Here is a 24,031-nt window from a genome sequence, read left to right on the forward strand (position 1 = left end):
TCCTTGGTATACTCCCAATATTATGACCTCACTGGACCGAAGAATTGGCTATTATTTTAGCACCAGCAGTCGCGAATGTGATTGGCAGACTCAATAATATCCTGGTCTGTGGGGGCAAGAGATCTCCGGCCAGTCCGAGCGTCGTCCGTTAGTCCCAGTCTGATTTGTTTGATCATTGATGAATAGCTGCAGATGCGGCCAATGCCTGGAGAAAAGGAGAGCTCAGCTTCATCTCCAGTCCTGGAAACGTCAGCCACGGCGGTGGACATCATGGACAGGACGCAAGGAACAAGCGGATTTGATTGTGATTTCCAGCTCTCCACTGTCAAGTCTGTAAGCGCCCTGCTAGTTTCCCAGACTACGCTCTTTTAGGTTCAGTTTAGCCAGGAACCATGTGCAGCGATCTCGCTATTTCGCTAGTTCCTTTTGCTTCAGCTCGCGATTCATGTTTGGTTCCTGGCCATCACGCTGTGATGGATCGAGCATGATGGATTGAGTAAGTCCCCTAACTGAAAGCAGCTCTTGGTCTCGCACTGACAAATGACGTCCCAGTCAACTCACGGCCCACTGAGTCTTTTCCTCTCCGCTGATCGATCCTCTCCGATTTTCCTCCCCCGAATCCGATCGCTGATCAACTTATAACTCGACCTCATCGCTCAACCCTTCGCCCGTGCCACGTATGAACGCCCTCTTGTGTCAACTGTCAACTGTTTCGAAACGTTCCTTCGACTCCTGCAGCAAGCGCTGACCTCCATCCTCGTCCTCCAATCGCCTCTTTCCTCCAAGTGTCGTCTCCGCAGCGTCGGCGCTTGCAGACAGCTCCTCGCCCTCACCATTGGCTCTCAGCTTCCTCAGCCCAATATAAAGGGCTCTTCAATCTCATACCCCTGCGTCAGCGCGGCTACTGAAGCGTTGACAGACCAGAACCCCCGTCTGGATTCTCAGTCTCGGATCGTTCTGGCCCCTTTTGTTGGTGTTTGTTGTTATTTTGGTCTTGACGAACGGTGTGCAAGTGCGCTGTCGCATCTACGCGGCCCTATATCTGTGCTCGGCCGCGCCCGAGGGCTGAGTTTCTTTTGACAGTTCTCTACAGTTTTCGAAGCTCGCTCATTTGGCAAGGCTGGCTTTCTAGCCGTCAAAGCGTTCTTTTCTTCTTTCCTTTCTTCTCTCTTTCCTTTCCTTTCATTCGCTCTCTTTCCGGGCTGGTCTTGGAGAGACAACACTCCTTTAGTGTTGATTGATATATCGATTGCGCTCAGTTCGCTCTTTATGCTTGCGCGGATTTACGCTCTCTTGAGTCTCTAATATCGGGTTGCTTCGACTCTGTATTTCTTTATTGTTGAATCAGTCTGCGCCATGACTTCTACTACCCTGATGACGTTCTTGCTGTGAGTGCGCTTGGCTTTATTAGGATTGGAATGCTGCTAACGACCCTTGGTATAGCTGCACGAGTCCAAACGTCCGCTCAGTGAAATTGCTGGGCTCCTGGGATAACTTTGCGAAACCGTATGTAATGGAAAGGGATAAACGTGTCGGTGCTGGTCATTGGCGAGGATGTCATACATTCACAAACATAACTTGCGATGGAATGGTGCACAACACCCTTCCTGCGCGCTCTGGGGGCCTTAAGATGGGGGGCACCTACTGGTACTATGTTAGTACTTCAAACCTCACAACCAAGCGCAATGATCTGATAACATTCCTAGTATCTGCTGGATGACGATATTGAGCACTACAACGAAGCCCAGCCGATGACGACACACTGCCCTTTTCTACCAGGCCAGCCTGTTAATGTCCTCCAAGTTCCCATTATTCTTCCCGATACACATCTGACGCGAGCGAGAAGCCCGAGCGCTCAGAGAACAGTGCAAACCATGAATCCTGAGGATAAATACATGAATCCTCGAGAGCCGCCGAAGCCTAAGCTTCGCCTCCGTACCTCTCCACCTCTGCTACAGACGCCGACCCCCAATTGGTCTTTCAGTACTTCTCCGCTAGGAGCTATCACCAGCCGCGGCGCGTCCCAACCCGCTCACACTGCGCATAAATTCATGCACCCTCGTAGTGAGGAAAAGGCTTCGCGCTCTGTGTCTCCGCCCAGGTCCAAAGGTCTGCGTGCCGCTTTTCGTCAATGGAACGGATCTACGCCCAATATTTCTCCAAAGAATGATCAAGATGGAGTCTTCGAACATCAAGCTTCGCACCTGCGTCCCCCACTCGACGATCGTCATCATGCCAGGAGTCAGTCAAATGATAGCTACATGCGGTCTCCATCTATTGGACATGTGCCTGAGTTCAGTGATGGCGGAAACCTTCCATTCAGACGTCCTGTATCGGCGGGAACCCACGACTCGGCGTCCCTCTCTATTCAAGAACGACGAGCAATGAATACGAACTCTCCGGATCGCTCTACACCCAGAAATCCTTTAACTCTGCGACCGAAGCAGCCGTGTGTTGTTCCCAACAATGCCGGCCATTCCATCCGTTCACCTTTTATGAGAAGACCTCTTTCTACTCCGTCCACGCCTTCCATGTTTAGACGGCCATCTGGCGACTTGTCGTCCCCGAAAGAATCAATGACACCCACCCCGGTAGCCGTTGTGAATAAGAGACTTCCCACCCTACCAAACTCCCCCTCGTCCGTCATGGACGAGGCCCTGCGTGAACTTGAAGAGAAAGAACGAGCATTGGACATGGAGGCTCTTGCGAGCCACTTTTCTGACTTCACCGAAACCGAATCTGTCGATGGCGATGGCCCCTGCGAAAAGAGCCGTTTCTCCGAATGGAGCGCTGATACTGATATCGTCTCGCCAGAGTCTATGACGTCCTCCTCCACCTTCAATGAGAAACGGGACTCTCCAGCCATCCCAGCGATTGCGCTATCAGAACTGTCTGATGCTTCCACTGATGTCGCATCCAGCGATCCGAACACCCCACACCTAACCGTGGACTCAAAATCTCCCGTTCATCTTGAGGACTCCACACGAGTGGATTTCTCCATTCCTCGCCTCACAATTGCGCTCTCTCCATCAGACTTAAGCATCCCGGGTCTTTACATCAACGAGGAAGACGAGGGCCTCCTCGAAAGCAACCCCAAGCGCCACGCGGCTTTCTTCGAAGCGATGGAGTTAAAAGGCCTTGGCTTAACGAGTCCTCCTGCATCTACACTTCGATTTCCTGAAGGCGTCCAGGATGTGATGTCTGACAGAAGCATTACGCCTACGGACGACCCTGGTCGGTACAGCATGCTCCTCTCTCAGTCTGCGACGATGCAGGAGATGATCGATGAGTTAAGCTACTTGAAGAACATGATCCAGTCTGGAGCTGCTCCAGATCTGTCTGAAAATCTGCATTGATATATTTTTATTTTGGGTTAGCATGGCGAGCGTAATAGGAATGATTTGTTAGCATGGCGATGAAGCGAATGGTTTTATATATATCTGAAACTTTAGTGAACGGATATCCTTTAATCAATAGAATGAATTCAAGAACACTATCCTCTTGTCTAGGTTTTTTTTTCTAATCAATAGGAACAAACTAATATAAGGGATTATGCGACTTGGTGATACGATCAGGCTTTCAGGTGGTGGGCTTGTAGTCTCGAGACGCCCGCCGCCAAGAATCCCATTCCCACACCCGTCCAAGTCACGTTCCTCAAACAACAACAGGAACAGAAGAATAAGCCCGCGCATCTTCGCATCCGCGACTGCACTTATTCTATAAACTATGATCGACTAGAAGATACCCTGCGTCTCAAGATGGCTCAAGATGGTTCTCCGACCCAGCCACAACTCACACCAGTCGGGGAGAAGTCGCTGCCGGCAAAATGCAAGGAGGACATGATCACATACTGTCCGTCAATGGACCTCATTGCCCTGGTCACAGAGGACGAAGAACTCGGCGTCTTTCGTCTAAACGGTCAGAAAGTCTTTGGGGGATCTTACAAGGGCGACCCTTACCTAGACGAGGATGACGGGAGTGGAGAGATTCGGGCTGTGCGATGGAAGAATAACGGTACATCACTAAATAACCCTTGGTCTAAAGATATCATCGCAAGGCTGACTTTAAATTGAAAGGCCATCTCTTGGCTGTCGCATGCGCGGATTCCACCGTCCGCATCATAAGCGCGTATAGCGGGAAAACAGCCCACCATTACCGTGCGCATGGTGATAGTGGAGAGCAGAGCCTCAAGATGACCTGCCTAGGCTGGGGCGTGAATTTTACTGATAGCAAGGTTGCGAGGCGTCAGCTGCATGAGGCTGTGGGCCAACTCTCTGTTGATGATCTGCTGTCGCTCGATATGCAGCCTTCCAAGGCTGCGGCTCTGCTTAAGGCTGACTTGCCGAGAGAGCTGGCGCTGCTGGATATCGAGAGCTCGTTGCCGAGGCTAAGTACCTTGCCGTCTACGGGGAGCGAGTAAGTTCTCCATTCTTTCTTTGATTGGTTCTGGGTAGTGTATTTTACTGACAGGCAGGATAGCGACGATGTCTTTAGCTCTCGGGCATCTATTGACGCGATATTTCACTCCTCACAGAAAGCTGCGAGCGGTGCAGTGGATGTTCTACTTGTTGGGTTTGAGGACGGTACTGTCCATCTTCGCATCTTTGACTGCTTTGAGATTGGCTCTGTGCTGTTTACGTCTCCTGCGCCATGTGCCATCCTTCAGCATGCATCTCACCCACTCAGCTCAACTCATGCCCTTGTTGCATCATCCGGGAATAATTTGCGCCTCCTGACGCTTGATTTGCGGTTTATTACACGCTCTGGTCGGTACCTTTCGCTTCTTGCACATAAGACGACCCAGCTGCAGAGTCTGCTCCGGTATATCTGTCAGGTACAGAGGCAGATTGAGATGGAGTGGAAGAATGCGCAGGAGTTACCGGCAAGGTATATGCGCAGTGTCAACCAAGATTTGGAGGAGAAGTGTCACTGTGATTTTGTGACGGCGGCCTATCATTTGGTTGTCACGGGAGATTGCTTTGAGCCTATGAGGGAATTCCTTGTGGATATCTTAGGAGAACGAGCAAGTATTTCCTGTTTCTTTGAAGTTTGATTCCGAATACTAACTTAATGCAGGGACATAAGAGATGGGAGAAAGCCGTAGCGACTGGCTACGAGATCGTCAGACGGCTGACGCACGAGTGCCTTCTTCCAGCTCTAGAGCGGTGCGAGGTTCTGCTTAGCCGACTCACTGGCCTTTCCAAATTTCAGAAACTGAGCGAGGTCCTAGGACTAGAAACTTCGGACCTGAAAGCCATCGTTGAGACACTTGATTGTCTCCATCTCCTAGCCCATCACATCATCATCAGTACGAATGAGGAGCTGACACAATTCCATGCATTCTCACGGTGGATTCGTCATCAAATCGATATGCTTAGTGCAGAACCCATGTCCCAGACCCTCGAAGAACTCATGGAGAAAACCGATCTGGTTGAATATCCGCTGACCCTGAGGTACATCCGAGGTGCCTTGACCAAGAGCTCGCTACGAAATTACATCCAGCAGTTACCCATGATGGGATTCCCAAGGCCTCCAGTTCCCTCAGACGACAAACTAGTCCCTACCAAGGGAAATAACCGGTCTTTTTACGATATGTTCAAGGAATTGCTGGAACAACAGAACAAGGCAGCTGATGATGCGGCACCTGTGATACTTCCAAAGCTCAATAACCTTACCAAACGCCTAGGGGTACAGTTCGAAAAAGTCTTTAGTCAGATTGCAGTAACGCAGAAACGAGGCATCCTGCATCGATCACCGCTCACTCTGCACCGGGACTGTGATAAGACGGTTTTCGACTCTACAATGCGTTACGAAGAAGTCAAAAGAGGAGAACAACTGAGCGTGATATATGTCGCTTCAAGGCTGGCGACATCAAGGCATTTACTTTACATCTATCGAGTGGTCCTCGACTTGGAAAATGGCGTCAGTTCAACTCGAGAAGCTCGAGTGGGAGTAGTCAACTTCCATGATGGCATTATCCGTCAGGTGCAGTTCGCCGAAGGCGACAACTTGATGATACTATGGTCAAATAACGGTACGTGATATCTCCAATTCTAACCAAACTCGCATTATTATTCTAACTCTGGCTACGTACCAGTGGGAGTCTCGTACATCCTTCAACTCCCATTCCAACCATCACCGCAAGAATATCCACCAGGAGCTGCCTATCAACTCACGATCAACTACCACGACGTCCACCACGTCGACGCCGTCAAGGAGATGACAGACGTTGATATCCAGTCTTCCCAGCTAGTCAAGCATCAGTTCGCACCGAAAGCCCGACCCGTTAAAATCGAAGTGAATGGACGACAGGGCCGAAGGGCGATATGTGTGCTGTACGCAGGGGCGCTACGGTACGAAGTTTTAGACCTTGATGCTGAGATGGGGGACGACGAAGATGAGGAGGGTGATGAATAGTATACTAATGACATAGTTTTATTTCACGAATCAAACTGTCAAAATAAATATGAAAATAATGGAATGGAAAACTTTTTCCTTAGATTGAAGTTCGAATGGATTCTCTGGCGCCCTTGTGGGCCGTTGCTAGGGCATGTCTGCTGGAAAGTGGGATGGTTCTTAAGTGGTAAAATCACAACAAGCAAACTGGGGATCGGAAAATTTTCTCCAAACAAGCAGCGAGCGAGTTGTATGGAGGAAATCTGTTTCTTGCCCCGCTTCCGCCCTCAGCAGCAGATAAATCTAGGATCTACTTCTTGATTAGACGACGTGTAACTACAGGCTCGGAATTCAGGCCCCGGCTGGAGTCTAATAGCTGTATTTGGGGCTTCCTTTAATGTATCCAGAGTAAACAAGGCAATATTCTGTAGAGACTCAGCTCAGGAGATGATAGAGACTGTTTTTAGAACTCGCGGCGCCCTTTCACCCTCAAAGAAAGTGAATGTGTCTTTGTCCGGAAAGTCACGTGACTATCAGTTAGATGTATCCGTCATCTGGGCGTCAATCAGAAAGATGGGCTCTTGCAGTATACCTTCTTCAAGAGCATCGTTCTTTGCGGTATAAGAGGTCCCCTAAACCATCTTTATCCAAGGAGCTGCTTGGTCTTCGTTGATCTTACCATTCTCGTTGCTATTCGCTGCTCCTACGGTTTGGCATCTAGCCTCAGCCTTAAACTTAGGTATTTAGGACGAAACCGAATTCGACCGCGTCCTGATTCACTGATTCATCATGTTTAATTTTCTAGGGATTGCAAAGAGCCCAAAGAGAGCTCTGGAGATTTTCTGGTCAGCTTACCAGTAGCGTTGCGGTAGGCAGGCCTCCCAAAGGTGCATGCCTCAGAGTCCCGCCGTCGTCCAGTCCGCTCCCCGTCATAAGCTGGGAATCCACAAAAACAACTCCCGCTTTCCTCCCTCTCAGCATCAACCAACTCCCAGTTCACCACCACCCGCTAATCAGCCCCCTCTGCGACACTCTCTCTTTTGCCGTGGGCTCTCTCTTGTACTGTTTTCCCATCCTTCCTGTCTCTTCTTATTCTCTTTGTAATCGGGAAGAGGAGTTTTTTTTGGTCCTCTCCTTCTTTTCCCCTCCTCCCTGTCCCTTTTCTTTTCTTTTTCCTCGCATCTCCCTGGCTTGGGTCACTTGTCCGTAAGCCAAGATGAATGTCACTCAGGTTTTGGAGAGCACCATCTCGCCAGGTAGGTTCTTATTATCCGTGGCCTCGTTTCAGAGTGTGTTTTCGGAGGGGCGGTCGTGCTAATGATTTGGTTCGTTCAAATGAAAAGATGCCAACACACGTTCCAACGCTGAGCAGCAGTTGGCTCACGCCGCCGACGTTGACTTTGTACGTATACGCCTCTTACTCCTCTTCCGTCTGTCCTTCGTTCTTGGAACGAGAATCGCCGAGCTTGGCCTGCTAACGCTCTTCCCCTCTTTTGTTTTAGGCCGGATATCTCGTCACCTTAGGTCAGGAACTCGCGAATGAAAACTCCGCATCTCACATCAGAACCGCTGCCGGTATTGCCCTAAAGAACGCCTTCACTTTCAGGGATCGAGAAAAGCTTAACGAGGTTCAACAAAAATGGCGCCAGCAAATTACCCAAGAAATCAAGGCGCAGGTCAAGGAACTTGCGCTCAAGACGCTCGCCTCCAAGGACGGGCGCGCCGGTCAGTCCGCGGCTCAGTTTATCGTTTCGATCGCTGCTATCGAGCTGCCTCAGAATGAATGGCCGGATTTGATGCAGATTCTCGTTCAGAATGTAGCGAGTGGAACGGATCAAATGAAGCAGGCCTCCTTGGTCACGATTGGTTTCATTTGTGAATCTCAGGAAGTCGAGCTCCGCGAGAGCTTGGCTGCACACTCTAATGCTATCCTTACGGCAGTCGTTCAGGGCGCTCGCCGTGAGGAGGAGAACATGGACATCCGATTCGCCGCCATCAAGGCCCTCAGTGACTCTGTGGACTTTGTGCGATCGAACATGGAAAATGAGGGCGAGCGGAACTATATCATGCAGGTTGTGTGTGAGGCTACGCAGGCCCAGGACCTCCGCGTTCAGGCCGGTGCCTTCGGCTGTCTGAACCGTATCATGGGCGCTTACTACGACAAGATGAGCTTCTACATGGAGAAGGCTCTATTTGGTCTGAGTATCATGGGAATGAAGAGCGATGAGGAAGATGTAGCCAAGCTTGCTATTGAGTTCTGGTGCACCGTTTGCGAAGAAGAGATCGCTATTGAAGATGACAACGCTGCGGTATGCCTATATCAGTATTGCTTTGATGAGCCCTCGCTAATCATGTTTAGGCCCAAGCCGAGGGTTTGACCGATGTCCGCCCCATGTACGGTTTTGCGCGCATCGCCTGCCGCGAAGTCGTCCCGGTTCTGCTGCAGGCTATGTGCAAGCAGGATGAAGATGCCGGTGATGATGAGTACAACATTTCTCGCGCGGCTTACCAGGCTCTTCAACTTTACGCCCAATGTGTCCAGGCCGAGGTCATTCAGCCTGTTCTTGCGTTCGTTGAGGAGAACATCCGCAATGAAGATTGGCGCCGCAGGGATGCTGCGGTGGCTGCTTTTGGTGCCATCATGGATGGCCCCGACCCGAAGGTTCTTGAGCCTCTGGTCAAGCAGGCACTGCACGTGCTCGTCAGCATGATGGAAGACAGCTCCGTCCAGGTCCGCGACTCCGCTGCCTACGCGCTCGGCCGTGTCTGCGACTTCTGCTCCGAAACTCTTGACCCCGATGTTCACCTTCAACCTCTTATCTCCTGCCTCTTCAACGGTCTTGCAAGCTCGCCTAAGATTGCCAACTCGTGCTGCTGGGCTTTGATGAATGTCGCCGACCGCTTCGCTGGTGATGTCGGCGCGCAGACCAACCCGATCTCGAAATACTTTGAGGAGAGCGTCAAGTCGCTCCTTGCGCTCACAGAGAGGTACGTCTCTCAATTCTTACACTCCAAGTTTAAATCTGACCCTGTACAGACAAGATGCGGACAACCAGCTCCGCACCGCTGGCTACGAAGTTCTCAACTCCTTCGTGACAAATGCTGCCAACGACAGCCTTCCCACGGTTGCTCACCTTTCCGACGTTATCCTCCAGCGCCTGGAGCGTACCATCAATATGCAGCAGCAGGTCATCAGCGTTGAAGACCGCATCATGCTCGAGGAGATGCAGACCGGAATCACGAGTGTTGTTCTTGTAAGCGGATTGAAGTTCTGTTCTGATGATCGAATACTAACTGGACCAGGCTATTGTTCAACGCCTTGAGGCTGAGATCAAGCCCCAGGCTGACCGCATCATGCAAATCATGCTTCAAATTCTCTCTACTGTCCCCCAGAAGTCCAGTGTTCCTGACGTTGTGTTCGCCACCGTGAGTGCTATTGCTGGCGCTCTCGAGGAAGAGTTTGAGAAGTACATGGATTCTTTCAGCCCGTTCCTCAACAACGCCCTTGCCAACCTCGAAGAGGCTGGTCTTTGCGCCATGGCCATCGGCTTGGTCAGTGATATCTCTCGTGGGCTGAACGAAAAGGTTCTGCCGTACTGCGACAACTTCATGAACCACTTGATAACCAACCTGGGCGTAAGGACATCTTTTTCTTATCTACGTTGTTCTAGTATCTAACGCAATGCAGAGTCAAACCAACCAGCTCAAGCCTGCTATTCTCGAAACTTTTGGAGACATTGCCCAGGCTATTGGAGGGGAGTTCGTTAAGTACATGGGTGTTGTGGGTCAAGTGCTCAAGCAGGCCTCCTTGGTTACTGCTAGCAACGATGTCACTATCGAGATGCTGGACTACGTTATCTCGCTTCGTGAGGGTATCATGGATGCCTGGGGTGGTATTCTGATTGCATTCAAGGGCACACCGCAAGGTTCGTCTATTCTCGGTCTGAGTTGCAATTATATGCTAATTGATGTCCAGTGCAATCTCTCAAAGAATACATTGAGCCCATCTTCGAGCTTCTCCGTCTCATATCCCAGGACCCGACTGCTCGCAGCGAGGGTCTGATGCGGTCGGCCATGGGTGTCCTTGGTGACCTTGCCGATGCACACCCCGATGGCTCTATCTCCCCCTTCTTCCGCCCCGAGTGGGTCACAAGCTTGGTGAGGGAAACCAGGACTAACCGTGAATATGGTGACCGCACCGTTGATACCGCTCGCTGGGCCCGTGAGCAGGTCAAGAACCAGATCAACATGCAGGGTGGTGGAATGTCATAAGACGCTCTTGCTCAAGCATATATCCCTACTGTCGGGTCAACATCACCCAACGAGGCGTGCTATGTTCTGGGAGGCTATCTCGCGGTTAGAGGTAGTCTCTGTCTTGAAGGGCCTCTTAATGAGACACTCAAATGCCGTGTCCTGAAAAAGCGTCAAGCAGTCAAACAATTTTCAGACTGCTTGTACAGCAATATGGCGGTTCTTCCCCCATCACATGCCCCTCCCACCATCTATACCCCGACTACTCGCCCCCCCCCCAACACTACCTCCCCCACACCTTGACGTTTTGTCCTCCCCCCATTGCCTTTACGACCACTGCCGATGGGCATCCCCGCTTTTCGGACGCTTTTCCTGTGTCATGACATGTCCTAATGCATGATCAATCAATGTTCCCCACACTCTTCACCTTTTGTTACCCTTTTATCACTAGACTCACACATTTTTCCCCTAACTCATGTATGCCCGAAAGTCATGTAACCCCTAAGACATACACCGCCATGAAGTATTTGACCCATGCTAGTATAATCTGACCCTGATCCCCTACCCAAAAGAACCTGTATAGAGAATGATAGCACTTTGAATAAGCACATGAATCCATACTCTTGTAAAGTACAATGATACCCAATAATTCTTTTCATTATTAGTCGTTTCTTCAGCACAAAATCTGACTGACGACCTCGACCTGGACTTCGTGTTCGCGCTGTTATCAGAGGTCACGTGCAGATAAGGGTAAGGAGCGGGAGCCCTAAGCGCCGCACTATCGTGAAATCTCAACTCCACCGCCGGTAATATCTGCCTCCTGAGTCCTGGCCTCGACAACTTCGTTCACTCCAGCACCGCCGGTACCGTCCATCGAGGTATGTTTTTGCTTACAGCTACCCCCCTTCTCCAGCCTAAAAGCTAGTCTGGGAGAGCAATCACCGCGGAATTTCTGGTCACCCAATTCACCGGAGTTGCGACCGGAGAAAAGTCGACGAGCCTTGAACGAAGATGGTGAAAAAGGTTATTGATGCAAAACTTGCAAGTCGAAGGACTCAATGGGGCCAGAACCTCTCCAACGTGATACGCATCTCTCATTACGGCACGGGCTGAAGAACCCTTTTGATTGTTGCAACCATAAGGGCACTCTTTGCGCCTCGGGACTAGTTGGCTGACTTTTTGCGAACCCACTCCCCACTGGCTGGGGTTCAGGGTTTTCTTGTAATATAGATACCTCATCTCCAGTTTTCATCTCTACTCGATTTGAGAATCTCTTTCTTCTCGCCTCACAACCGACAATATGGTCAAGACCTCCGTCCTCAACGATGCGCTCAACGCCATCAACAACGCTGAGAAGGCTGGCAAGCGCCAGGTCCTCATCCGTCCTTCCTCCAAGGTCATCATCAAGTTCCTGAGCGTCATGCAGAAGCACGGTACGTTAGGGTCTTTCGCCGTCGTCAATACCGAGCTATTCGATATGAGAAACGAGGGAAGGGGGCTTGTGGGATCTCCATATGCCAAAAATTCGGGTTGATAACTAGGCGTCGCTTTCGATCCTTACAAGTTCTGCCCTTTAAGTGCCCGAGAAATTAAACCCGTCGTCTGTTTTACGAGATGGGCGACGGCGGAGATCTTACAAGTTTCCCTTCTCTCTTTTTTTCACATTGGAGCTCTGCGTTGGGCAAACCTTTAAATCTCCGATACACCATACTGATCTTTCTTGCTACAGGCTACATCGGTGAATTCGAGGAGGTTGACGACCACCGCTCCGGCAAGATCGTCATCCAGCTCAACGGCCGTCTCAACAAGTGCGGTGTCATCAACCCCCGCTACCCCGTTCAGCTCGGTGACCTCGAGAACTGGGCCGTCCAGCTCCTTCCCTCTCGTCAGTTCGGTTTCGTCGTCCTGACCACCTCCGCTGGTATCATGGACCACGAGGAGGCTCGTCGCAAGCACGTTGCTGGCAAGCTCCTCGGTTTCTTCTACTAGATACCAAAAAAAATCCTATGAAAACTGGAAATATGGATCTGCCATGGATGTGAATTGAAAACGACTGTACTTCTTGGCGAGAAGACGGGATGATACCTATGCTAGACGCTCGATAGTAGTTGTTACTATGACCGTGTCTGAATCCTGCAACCTGTTGTTTTCGTATATTTTCGGTGTAGATCTCTGTAGTCCGTTCCTGAACTTTGTGGTGTTTATCACGGGCCGAGGTTCAGCCCCGATATCAGTATCCCCCGCAACTCGGGCTCCCAACCCCTGCCTCTACTCTTTATCCTCCACCAATCCTACAACTTAGGCATCTGGCATTGTAGTAAAATTGGTTATTTACACCATGCCGCTCGACACAGTCTATCTAACCCGTCACGGCGTACGTCCCTTTGCACCAACCCAAGCCTATTCAACCTACCCCATCTTGTCTCCAACCCTTCTCTAACAAATATCACAGCATCGCCTCAATTGGACAATAGACCACAAAACCGGCACATACAGCTGCCAGTTCTCAACACCCACGGGTAACCCGTCCGACCCAGCGCTAACATCCCATGGCGTTCGACAGTCGCACGAGCTCGCGGCGCATATCATTAGCGGGGACGTAGCGCCCAAGCCGTTCCGGGTATATTCGAGTCCTTTCTGGAGATGTTTACAAACTATTGAGCCGGCTGTGAAGGCATTAAAGAAGGAGAAAGACGAGAAAGGGGGCACAGGAGGCATAGATGCTAATGCGGAGTTTGAAATTAGGGTTGAGAACGGGCTTGGGTTTGTTTGCTTCCTTCCCTTCTGCTTGCGTAAAGGGGATTGAAAACTGATGGATATATCCTGAGCACAGTGAATGGTTCGGCTCAACAACCTTCTTCCACCACCCCACCCCGCCGACCCTCACAACCCTCCTCTCAACTTTAAACCCCCACAACGAGGAAGAACCGCCATTCACCCTAAACACTACCCGCGACATTCCCCTCCTCTACACCTCCACACGGGGCGAATCAATCCCGCAACTACACAACCGCCTCGCAACCGCGCTGGCAGGGATAATCCGCGAAGTGGACGCCGAAATTGCCGAGCTAGAGGCCTCTTTACCGGCCGAGCAGAGGACCAGCAAGGCCATTCTAATCTGCTCGCATGCGGCACCGTTGATTGCCATTGGGCGCGTGCTGACGGGGCATATGCCGGGGGATTCGAGCGAGGAAGATTTCTATGTGTTTACGGCGGGACTGAGTACGTTCCGGCGGAGGGGAGATTGGTCCAACTCTGGGCTTGAGTCTGCTGTGAAGAAGAGGAGGGATGGCGCGCTGGCGGGGGGGACGAGAATTACTGATCCGAGGGCGACAGTCGTACCGCAGTGGGAAGGAGGAAAGGGGGTGGGAGGTGGTTGGAATTGCGTGAAGAATGGCGATTGTAGTTTTTTGAGCGGTGGTGCGGAACGAGGTTGGCATTTCAACGGAGAGGAGTCCTTTGATACTGGGCCGATGGCGGACACAGCGAGTTCGGCGGAGGGTGAAATGAGATTGGGAACCAAGTTATAGAGTCTGCCGATTTGTATAAACCCGATCTTGATAGAGTAGAAATTTTATTCATCTAGTTTGTGCCTTGACGGCCATGACGCTAGTGCTCTTCTGTATGTATATAAAGTCGAATAATGATGCCTACGCTAATTCAACCAGTAACACCAAAACTGTGTACAGCATGTGGTACGAGATGACTAAAAGAGTGCAAAGGAAAGCACGATCAGTGTACTTCTTGGGGTATCACGGGTTGAGGTTCATTCGCTTCAGCCTCGGTGGTAGCTTGAGCACGCTGCTCACCACTTGTCTCCTCTGCAGTCGCTGCATCTGCTGCTGCTGCTTCTTCCTGCCGACGTCTCTCTTCCACCTGTCGCGCCAGCTCAGCATTTCGCGCAGCCTCGGCAGCATTCCGTACCTCAATATGCCTCTCTCCCACGCCAGGTACTAGACTGGCAATAAAGAGAGCCGCTGACCGCTCCACTCTTCGTAGATTATGGTATAGACCGCCTGCTCGTCGTGCGTCGCGACCAGGATGTACCCCAACTTGTCGATCAGTTGCAGCTCTGCCGCTTGTTGCTTCTGCACCATGTGGGCGCGGCGGTACTTGCTCCTCCGGTGTAAAATGTACTAGCCCTTCCAGATGCCGCTGAACAGGAACGAGAATCATCTCGTACACCCGGTTTGGGACGCTAGTTTCTGAGAGAATTGCGGCGATCACAGATAAAGTTACATAGAGCAACCGCGTCTGGGAGCCAGGCTGACTGAACATGTGACAGAAAAAGTAAAGCCGCATAAACAACCACAGACGTCGTAGGTTTCGTCCCAAGCCGAACTGGCCATCAGCTACAGGCCGCTGGTTCAGTACGGCCGCGCGGACGACATTCTCCATAACGACTGCATCTGCATTTGGCTGTAAATTGGCTTGTTGCCCCTCAGTTGTTTCGACTGTACGAACTGTACCTGGTGTTCGCGTTCCATCCGTTCCAACTGAAGGTGCGCATACGGCTTGATAGCCATTAGGTGACGAGACAAGATACAATGGAGGCGTCGGTCTATTCGAAAAGCGAGAGTCGGGGAACAGATGACGCCGACGGAGCTCATCCGCACGAGTGGAGATGTCAAAAACCCTGGTGATTAATGGCTCAATGAATTCGCCGCGTTCGGACGGGTCCAGTCTAAGCTGATCGTCGAGTAACCTGAACAGGTGCGTGCGCAACTGAATTACGTGGTCTAACGACGGTGCGATCCCGCAATTTATCTGTTCTTCTGCCAGGCTGATATACTGTTTAAGCAGCCTCAGGCGCGCTCGGGTCTCTTCGGGAAGCTGAATGTCATCCCCAAAGTCCGCGAGCGGGAGGTTTGGCAGAGGGGCAAAGGGTAATGATGTTGGGGCAGCTGTGCCCATTGGCCCTGGCATATACGAGGGCGGCCGATGAAGCTGCTGCGTCGACATCAGTTGCGAGCGTCTCAGCCAAGGAAACCGGGAATGGGCATTGTCGTGTTGTAATTCGGCCAGGCGACGAGTGGCGTTCTCGTGTAAAGACTGCGCAACCTCATCCCGCCTCAAGGGATTGGGCTCCCTGTACCTCAGTTGTGGCGCGTGTGTTTCGGGGCTTCTCAGTTGGTTGTCGCTGGGAGCATCGGCACGATTAGAATGGTACGAGGCGTTTGTGACAGTCCTAGTGGAGTCCGAAGAGTTTGCCGGGGAAGGGCGGAGTACAAGATGCACCGAGAACTCAGAGCCCTATGTAAATGTTTCATGGTTAGCTTTAACACCCGAGTACGATTTGGAGCGTTGCGCTCACATTCATTTGTCCGAAAAGCGACTGCAAGGTGACATCGTCATTTGAAAGCAACTTTCCCAGATATAACAGTTTTTGACAATCCGGCGTAGGCCGAGAAGGGATTGACTGTGAGATGCGAACTTTTAAGTCTGCGATGGTTGAGGAGAGAGGAAGGCTGGTGAAGGTGAAGCGATTCGGTGGAGGGATAGACGGGCACAACACATGGAGAATAAGATCCCCAGGGCCATTTCCGCCCTCCACCTGGGGCAAAGACATAGGTCAGGCAGCAAAATCGAGTTGCACGATGCGAAGAGTTTGGAGAATGCGAAAAGGCCAGGTAAGTGGTGCGGGCCTCGGCGTTAATATGCGATAACAGTGGCCTTTCGTGAAAGAGGACGAGGTCTCATATGCAATCGCCGAATGGTTCCCTGAGACGTTCTAGTCACATATATAGATATGAAGTATGTGACAAACGAAGGTACAAGATCAACAATATGATGTGGTATAAGGTGATGAGAGGTTGGAGAAGCGGAGATGAGCCGTGGAGGAGGGAAGGAGACAATCGCTATCAGCTGATTCTGCCGGGCGGTGAAAGATGCCCCAAAAACATCATTCCCCCGACATTGCATGTTACACATGAGCCTATCCTGACGAATCCTCCCACGTCTCGGGGAGAGCTTTTGCCTGCTATCTATTCCGCGCGGGATGATATTCATGGTGTGACGCTCACATTATGGCCTCTGGCCTGTTCAGCTATACCGTTCCGTTTCGTCGGAACCTCATTCGTCTTTCGAAAGGGCGCGTTGCGTCGTCAGACATGGTGTCTTTTGGCTCTTCTGAGCGGCTTAGGGCCGGCGTCAGGTTCTTCCACAAGTCTCGGCCTACATACAACAACCAGAACCAAAACTCATCCACCCAAGGCTCGTTTGGATCCCGACTGCGCTTTGCCCTACGAAACACCAAGGTCGAATGGTATCCCATTCCTGTCGGTCTAGGAATCGGTCTTCTAGGCATACTTCATTACTACAAGTCTCAACGCAATGAACGAATACGACGAGAAAGGGAATCTGAGTCGACAGGAGAATCCTTTGATTTCTCAAAACCCCCTCCGCGCCCGAAAATCCGACCTAGCGGGCCATGGCAGGTTCAGATCATGTCAACCTTGCCCCTGAAGGCAATGTCTCGATTATGGGGTCGCTTCAACGAAATTGAACTTCCTTACTATCTGCGTGTGCCGGGCTTCAAACTATACTCATGGGTCTTTGGCGTTAACCTCGATGAAGTGGCCGAGCCCGATCTTCACGTATATCCCAATCTGGCAGCGTTCTTTTACCGTCAACTAAAGCCCGGCGTCCGTCCGCTTGACCCTGACCCGCATGCCGTTCTGGCTCCCTCCGATGGCCGCATTCTTCAATTCGGTCTCATAGAGCGAGGCGAAGTAGAGCAGGTCAAAGGTGTGACCTACAGCTTGGACGCACTCTTGGGCTCTGCTACCCCATCTCAGGCGGACCACTCCAAGAAGTTTATGGACCATCATAATGAACCATCGCAAAAGGATGCCGCCAGTATTGCGGCTGATGAAGAATTCGCTACGATGAACGGCATTAAATATACTCTGCCCTCTCTCTTTTCCGGGGAGAGCGCAGGTTTAAGAAAACGATCATCATCTAAAGATGCGTCCACTGAATCTCAAGTATCGTCTGAAGCTCAGGTTCGTGAAGACCTTGCGCGCGGCGACGGTACTCCTTGGTATGCTCCAAAACCTACCTCGAATAATGCTCTTTACTACGTGGTCATATACCTTGCCCCTGGTGATTACCATCGGTTCCACTCCCCTGTCCCTTGGGTCGTTGAAAGCCGTCGACACTTCGCAGGCGAACTATTCTCTGTGTCGCCGTATCTGCAGCGTCATCTGCCTGGTCTTTTTACACTTAACGAGCGTGTCGTGCTTCTGGGTCGGTGGCGCTGGGGATTCTTCAGCTATACGCCAGTAGGCGCCACAAACGTAGGCTCGATCAAAATCAACTTCGACTCCGAGCTACGGACTAATAGTCTTCTAACCGACACCGCGGCGGATAAGGCTGCCGCTGAAGCCGCCGAGCGCGGTGAGCAATATCCTGGATTCGCTGAAGCTACTTATCTTCACGCCAGTCGAACATTAGGGGGTCATTCTCTTCAGCGAGGTGAGGAGATGGGCGGGTTCCAATTGGGAAGCTCCATTGTGCTGGTCTTCGAGGCTCCCATGGGCACCCGCAGGTCGTTTGATGCCGGCTGGAAAGAGGGCCAGCGCGACGGTGGGCTAAATTGGACAATCGAGAAGGGCCAACGCATCAAGATGGGCCAGAAACTTGCATACGTGGATATCAAGGAGTAGGATGTATATATGTGCTCTCGGGAGCCTACTGTTGCTGCTGGCGTTATGCTAGGTTGTTGTATTATCGCTCAGACACTATGATAATGTACCATATTCTTAATCCCCATTTACACTGCATCTCTCTCCAGCCCACATGTCATTCACTCCGCAGTTTTTCATTTTCCAAGCAATTCACGTGACACAGTGCGGAATTCCCCCGCAATAAAGAGGTCGCTCTGACACAGAGGAAACACCAGAACAAACAAATTCAAGAACTGCTCTTCACAGTGAGGGTACAATGCTAGCATCCTAGATTGACCCAGGATATTCCAACCCCAACGCAAATAGCAGTCATGCCTCGCAATATCCTCCGCCGACATCCCACTGCTCCCTCAGATTCTCCCCCACAGCAACCACAACAACGACAACAACGACAGCGCCTGAACCATGTCTCTGCACAGTCGCAGTTCCAGACCCCATCCCCCAGAGGAATTCCTTTTCCGCACCTACATCCTTCTCCGGGGGGCGCGATTGATCCATCCGCAGACGTAGCAGGGGCTCCAGAACCGGTTCGGCGCGCGGCGCAGGCGCAGGCGGCGCTCTTTTCGTTGTTTGGTAGAGGTGTCACTGGGAGGCCACAAGGGAGGGGGTCGATAATTAATCAAGATGAAGACGAGGGCGAGGAGCAATTTGACGAAGATAGCCCGTTCGATGAGGACGTTGACGGCGGAGATCTGAATGGTGAAGAAGCCGAAGGACGGGCGGATCTGAATCCCGAGGGAGATGAAGCTGATCTTTCAGAGGAAGAGATGGGAGATGTGATTGAAGGGGGTATGGAGGACGATGAGGGTCCAGAAGAAGATGAGGATGAACTGATGCAAGATCGAGGTGTGTTACCACTTGTTTTGGTTCAAAGAACGCACAGCTAACAGAGTCACTTCTCGACACAGATAAATCGCCCACTCCGCTTCCAAGCGACCTCCGTGAAATCTCCTCGCTGGCATCTTGGACAGTCTCAACACATAAACCAGGCTGTGGCGTGGCCGCGCTCCGTAACCCAGATCATACGCAGTACTGGCAGTCCGACGGACCGCAGCCACATACACTTACATTGCACTTCTTCAAGCTCGTCGCCGTTGTCAAGATCCGAGTCTACCTCGACTTTAGTCTCGATGAGAGCTACACGCCTACGAAGATGACCTTCCTAGCTGGCATGGGCGGGAACGACCTAGTGGAGTTCGCGACTTGGGAAGGGGAGGGGCCGTGTGGCTGGGTGGATGTCCCGCTTGAGGGTGTCGGCGGTCAAAACGGCGGATGGGTTCGGAAGAGACGCAGGCCTCGGCGAGTCCCTAAGTCTTCAGTACTGCGCCGCAGTAGGAAGGGCAAGGGGAAGGCGGGGTCTGCGGGTAGTGTTTTCGCGAATGACTCGATGCTTTCTGATCCCGAAAATCGTGACAGTCTCGACCACGAAACTAGCATCTATGACGAAGAAGACCAGGCCTACGACTGGGACGACGACGATGATGATGATGATGACTTAGAAGATGACGATGATCCGTACGCAGGAAGCGTGCTCAAAGCCATGGTGATCCAGATGCGCGTGATGGAGAACCATCAGAACGGGAAGGATACCCATGTACGTGGGTTCCAGGTCTTCGCGAGAGACGATGACCGTCGGCGTATCGGCAACGCTCCCTCCGCGTCTGCAGATGGTCGAGTCCGCAGACACAGTATTCGCAAGTCTCTACGCGGCGCTAATGACGATGACACTCGCGATGGCGGGGTTACTGACAGGGGCAGGGTGCCTGGGTTAGAGGAGCCCGATTGGATGGGAGACCCCGTAATTCGGTAAAACAGCTGGCCAACGTCGCTATCGCACCTTACTGCATTTCACATACTTTGGAGTTAGGGTTTCTTCGGCGTTGATGGACTACGGCGCCTCGGTTTAAGATACCCGCTAGGTACATTATGTATGAACTGCTCAAAATGATATTAGCATAGCAGTACCGGTAATCAATAATACACTGCAATGCTTCTGATGATTATATTCTATTCAAATTGTTCGTTAACTCATTTGGCATGGTCGACGCCACATATGGTAGGTGCTTTTGTGATATCATATTTCGTTATACTCTCAGTGCAAACCACTTATTTCTTGAGGAGCTTCTCCAGTTCAGCGGCAACGGCGTCACCGACCTCCTTGGTGGAAGCCTTGCCGCCAATGTCGCCGGTGCGGACACCGGACTCGATGACGTTGCTCACGGCCGTTGCAACGGCACGAGCCTCATCGAAGAGAGCGAAAGAGTACTGCATCATCAAGCCTACGGAGAGGATGGCAGCGACGGGGTTGACAATGCCCTTTCCAGAAATGTCTGGGGCGGAACCTGAGTGTCTCAAGTCAGTATATCACAGGATTTGGGGGGGAATAAAATTGGATATACGTACCGTGGATAGGCTCGTAGATACCGTTAACCTTGCCAGTTCCATCAGGGATGCTGCTCAAACTAGCACTGGGCAGCAGACCCAGGGAGCCCGGGATAACGCTAGCCTCGTCCGAGATAATGTCACCGAATAGGTTGCTGGTGATGACGATACCGTTCAGCTTGCGGGGGTCCTTGACCATGATCATAGCAGCGGAGTCAATAAGCTGGTGCTCGATCTTGAGCTGGGGGAACTCCTTGGCCATGACCTCGGTGACGGTCTTGCGCCACAGACGGCTAGTAGCGAGGACGTTGGCCTTGTCCAAGCTCCATACGGGAAGAGGGGGGTTGTGCTGCAGGGCGAGGTGGGCACCAAGACGCGTAATCCGTTCAATCTCAGCGCGCGAGTAGGGTTCCGTGTCCAGGGCGAAGCCGCTTCCATCGTCCTCCTTGCGGTCGCCGAAATAGATACCACCGGTCAATTCACGGATGATGTTGAAGTCGACGCCGCGGCAGACTTCGGGGCGAAGAGGAGAGCTCTCTACGAGAGAGGGGGCGGCGAAGTTGCATGGTCGCAGGTTGGCGAACGTGCCCATCTCCTTGCGCAGCTTGAGAATACCCTGCTCGGGACGCACGGTGCCAGTTCCCCATTTCTGATAACAATTGACTCACAGTTAGCTCATTTCCTTCGTTGTTCAGTATATCGCGGGGTATCTGGGGTCATATACCGGGCCACCAATGGCACCGAGGAACACGGCGTCGGCGTTCTTCGCAGCATCAAGAGCTTCGTCGGTAAGAGGAGAGCCTGTGGCGTCGATTGAGCACTAAGGAGTAGGTTAATCAGCATATATACTCCAAGTTTGTGTCGTGGGGCCATTGCTTACACCACCGAGCAGGTGATCTTGGAGGTTGAAGGTGATATCATCACGGCTCTTTTCGATCACACGGAGGATCTAAGTCGCAAAATGCAATTAGCCTCTCGGGTTATCCCTCATCTTGTGCAATTGTTCAAAGTTCACCTTGACAGCCTCTGCGGTCACCTGGAGTATAGCACGTCAGCTCCGCGCCATAGCAATTGTTGTACACGAAGCTCACCTCAGGACCACAGTGGTCTCCCCCAAAGACAACTATGTTGTAGGACGGCATTCTGGCGGCGCGATTCAAAAATACTGCAAATAAAACAAAGAAAGAAGCTCAGAACAAATAGGTGTTGGGACTAGGAGAGGCTCCGATGTTTTAAGGCATTCGGCGGGGTGGATTTGCGGTCTTCCCCACGCCGACACCGGAGCGCGGTTATGTACGGTAATCGCATCTCCCCAATTGGGCCAGTATAGACCAGGCACAGCTAAAGAAACACATTAAAATAGCTAGGAAATCAAGGTAAGAAGACAATTAACAACAAGAAGCGGGAAAAAAAGGGCCAGTGAAGGAGATGAAGAAGAAGAAAGAAAAGAAAAAAGAACCATAGCCATCGCTCCAATCCTTCCTGGTTCACACGCCTGTTGGTGACAGATATACACGCCCAATTCCACAAATCCCTCCCAATTCATATGCCCAGACACAATCTATTTGTCCACAATGCGATCACATTACCCAGGAGCTCGCCGCGAAAGTGGAAATGAATATAGCAATGATTCTAGTGCCCGACCAAGGAACGAAGCGCCAGAACTATGCAGTATGATATAGGCCGTTAAGATGGCGGGAAATGACCCAGGGGTCTCGAGTGTCAACTTCGGAAGCTCGGTAATGAGGGGGCTGTATACCCCAGAATTTCCGTTTGACTGCAAGCTCATATCCTGTGAGCGAATTAATTCTTCCGAGCCTTCCGAGCCTTCCGTCGGCTTTCAAGATCTCCTTCCACTAGCCAGTTGGACGCCTTGACCAACTGCACAACGTTGACAAACTGCTTGAAAGCCATGACCGGGAACGAGACGGCAGTAATCACCCAGGGCCAGAAGCTGTCAATCTTGTTGGCCCGGGCCAACTCGAGCGCCCCAGCACTCCAGGGGCTAGCGAAGACGCTCGTAGAGGCAGGAGGCGGAGGCGTTCCGCCCACGGTGACACCTTGTGGGGGCAGAAGTAGCGAAGGCGATAGGGTGGGAGACGAAAAAGAGAGTAGGTAGAGGCCGATGAAAAAGAGCTCATTGAGAGCACAGCAGATGAACAGAACAGTCTGCATGCGCGCGTCGTCAGCATTTGTTCAGGGCTGCAAGTCCCAAACGGTATGGCAGCACTTACCCTGCTGTTGTAGTAGAGGTATAGAATCCAGCTTCGTGAAGAATCGATTTTCTTGTGGCTCTGGTTAGAACCTCCCATGCTGAGGGTCGCGTACATGTGCATGTAGTGACTGGCCATATCCAAGGCGATCAAAGACTGGAAGATGAGCGCCCATCGTGGCCAGGCCGAACTCAGGAAGACGAGGAGGCAGGCAGTTGTGCAACGATCAGTCACCATGTCTAGCACAGCGCCGAACGTGGTAGACTGGTTGAAATACCGCGCCGCATATCCGTCCAAGGCATCCAGCAAGCAGGAAACGCTGTATAGAATCGAGCACGTTCGTGGGTGGAGAGGCATATAGTAGAGGGATGCAATCGCCAGCACGACTCTCACATAACCTATTCGCATTCCAGGTGTTAGCGGCGACGCGGCGACCATCGACCAAGAGTGAGCTTCCTACCAATTATGTTGGGAGCAAAGAGATACACGTTCTCTTTCACTCCATCGTCTTCCGGTGTGGCTGACCTGCTTTGTTTTGGTGATCTCTGTGTTGTGCCATTACTCGTCGATGAGATGTCGTCGCTTCCTTCGGGCTGGGCGGCCAGCGCGGCCTTTTGTCTTCTAGTTCGGGCGCTCATAATCTGATCAGGCGGGAAGAGGGAGTAGTGTATTGGTTACCGACAGCTGATGGGGGCTGTCGGGAAAGGAGGGCGTAGGGCGCAACGATGAGGTGGTGGAAAAGGGGAGAAACCTCTTATCCGAGCACTTCCACCGCGGACAAATTGCGACTTCGCCTCGGGAGGACAGATTATTCTAACTGGATATGTATGGAACCGATTCGGAAGCTGGAGTTGAAGCTGCGCATTAGCTACCTGGGCAAGGGTTCCATGATTATTCCTGAAATGGAGAAGGGCACGGCTGACTTCATGATTGCCAAATGTCAGTTTGGGGAGCTTATCCGACACGTACCACCAGTATGGTTCGCCTGCTTTGATCTCGGCGCTGCACGCGTCCGCTCGAGGATAACAGAATCACAAGCAATGAAAATCTGTTGGAGGCAACAATACACAAGGGGAAATGGATTGGAATTGGAATTCTGTA

At 51.7% G+C, this 24,031-nt stretch overlaps 9 protein-coding genes across 9 annotated transcripts; 6 read left to right on the forward strand and 3 right to left on the reverse strand.

Moving 5' to 3' along the window:
- Positions 1-1,356: 1,356 nt before the first annotated feature.
- On the forward strand, positions 1,357-6,417 carry DSM5745_01955 (uncharacterized protein; the record flags this gene model as incomplete). Its single annotated transcript, XM_026743971.1, has 8 exons — positions 1,357-1,388; positions 1,444-1,654; positions 1,707-3,337; positions 3,584-4,014; positions 4,077-4,416; positions 4,480-4,963; positions 5,077-6,034; positions 6,098-6,417. 8 exons carry the CDS (start codon positions 1,357-1,359, stop codon positions 6,415-6,417), a joined length of 4,407 nt encoding a protein of 1,468 aa, XP_026607134.1.
- Positions 6,418-7,612: 1,195 nt separating this feature from the next.
- DSM5745_01956 (karyopherin beta) lies at positions 7,613-10,668 on the forward strand (the record flags this gene model as incomplete). The annotated part of the gene is made up of 7 exons (XM_026743972.1): positions 7,613-7,652; positions 7,921-8,705; positions 8,756-9,384; positions 9,434-9,650; positions 9,700-10,032; positions 10,085-10,322; positions 10,373-10,668. The coding sequence occupies 7 exons, from the start codon at positions 7,613-7,615 to the stop codon at positions 10,666-10,668; spliced, it is 2,538 nt and encodes an 845-aa protein (XP_026607135.1).
- Positions 10,669-11,947: 1,279 nt separating this feature from the next.
- DSM5745_01957 (40S ribosomal protein uS8) lies at positions 11,948-12,636 on the forward strand (the record flags this gene model as incomplete). Its single annotated transcript, XM_026743973.1, has 2 exons — positions 11,948-12,080; positions 12,377-12,636. 2 exons carry the CDS (start codon positions 11,948-11,950, stop codon positions 12,634-12,636), a joined length of 393 nt encoding a protein of 130 aa, XP_026607136.1.
- Positions 12,637-12,985: 349 nt separating this feature from the next.
- DSM5745_01958 (phosphoglycerate mutase family protein) lies at positions 12,986-14,177 on the forward strand (the record flags this gene model as incomplete). The annotated part of the gene is made up of 3 exons (XM_026743974.1): positions 12,986-13,021; positions 13,100-13,410; positions 13,481-14,177. The coding sequence occupies 3 exons, from the start codon at positions 12,986-12,988 to the stop codon at positions 14,175-14,177; spliced, it is 1,044 nt and encodes a 347-aa protein (XP_026607137.1).
- A 202-nt stretch (positions 14,178-14,379) lies between these two features.
- DSM5745_01959 (uncharacterized protein) lies at positions 14,380-15,967 on the reverse strand (the record flags this gene model as incomplete). The annotated part of the gene is made up of 2 exons (XM_026743975.1): positions 14,380-15,900; positions 15,962-15,967. The coding sequence occupies 2 exons, from the start codon at positions 15,965-15,967 to the stop codon at positions 14,380-14,382; spliced, it is 1,527 nt and encodes a 508-aa protein (XP_026607138.1).
- A 706-nt stretch (positions 15,968-16,673) lies between these two features.
- Positions 16,674-18,314, forward strand: DSM5745_01960 (phosphatidylserine decarboxylase 1; the record flags this gene model as incomplete). The annotated part of the gene is made up of 1 exon (XM_026743976.1): positions 16,674-18,314. The coding sequence occupies one exon, from the start codon at positions 16,674-16,676 to the stop codon at positions 18,312-18,314; it is 1,641 nt and encodes a 546-aa protein (XP_026607139.1).
- A 332-nt stretch (positions 18,315-18,646) lies between these two features.
- On the forward strand, positions 18,647-20,145 carry DSM5745_01961 (anaphase promoting complex subunit DOC1; the record flags this gene model as incomplete). Its single annotated transcript, XM_026743977.1, has 2 exons — positions 18,647-19,181; positions 19,244-20,145. 2 exons carry the CDS (start codon positions 18,647-18,649, stop codon positions 20,143-20,145), a joined length of 1,437 nt encoding a protein of 478 aa, XP_026607140.1.
- A 296-nt stretch (positions 20,146-20,441) lies between these two features.
- On the reverse strand, positions 20,442-21,859 carry leu2A (3-isopropylmalate dehydrogenase LEU2; the record flags this gene model as incomplete). Its single annotated transcript, XM_026743978.1, has 6 exons — positions 20,442-20,677; positions 20,739-21,366; positions 21,442-21,537; positions 21,598-21,666; positions 21,733-21,753; positions 21,809-21,859. 6 exons carry the CDS (start codon positions 21,857-21,859, stop codon positions 20,442-20,444), a joined length of 1,101 nt encoding a protein of 366 aa, XP_026607141.1.
- A 661-nt stretch (positions 21,860-22,520) lies between these two features.
- On the reverse strand, positions 22,521-23,568 carry DSM5745_01963 (CDP-diacylglycerol--inositol 3-phosphatidyltransferase; the record flags this gene model as incomplete). Its single annotated transcript, XM_026743979.1, has 3 exons — positions 22,521-22,886; positions 22,952-23,328; positions 23,391-23,568. 3 exons carry the CDS (start codon positions 23,566-23,568, stop codon positions 22,521-22,523), a joined length of 921 nt encoding a protein of 306 aa, XP_026607142.1.
- Between the last annotated feature and the right edge of the window lie 463 nt (positions 23,569-24,031).

This window comes from Aspergillus mulundensis (genome assembly GCF_003369625.1).
Source record: "Aspergillus mulundensis strain DSM 5745 chromosome Unknown scaffold_1, whole genome shotgun sequence".
Lineage (NCBI taxonomy): Eukaryota > Fungi > Ascomycota > Eurotiomycetes > Eurotiales > Aspergillaceae > Aspergillus > Aspergillus mulundensis.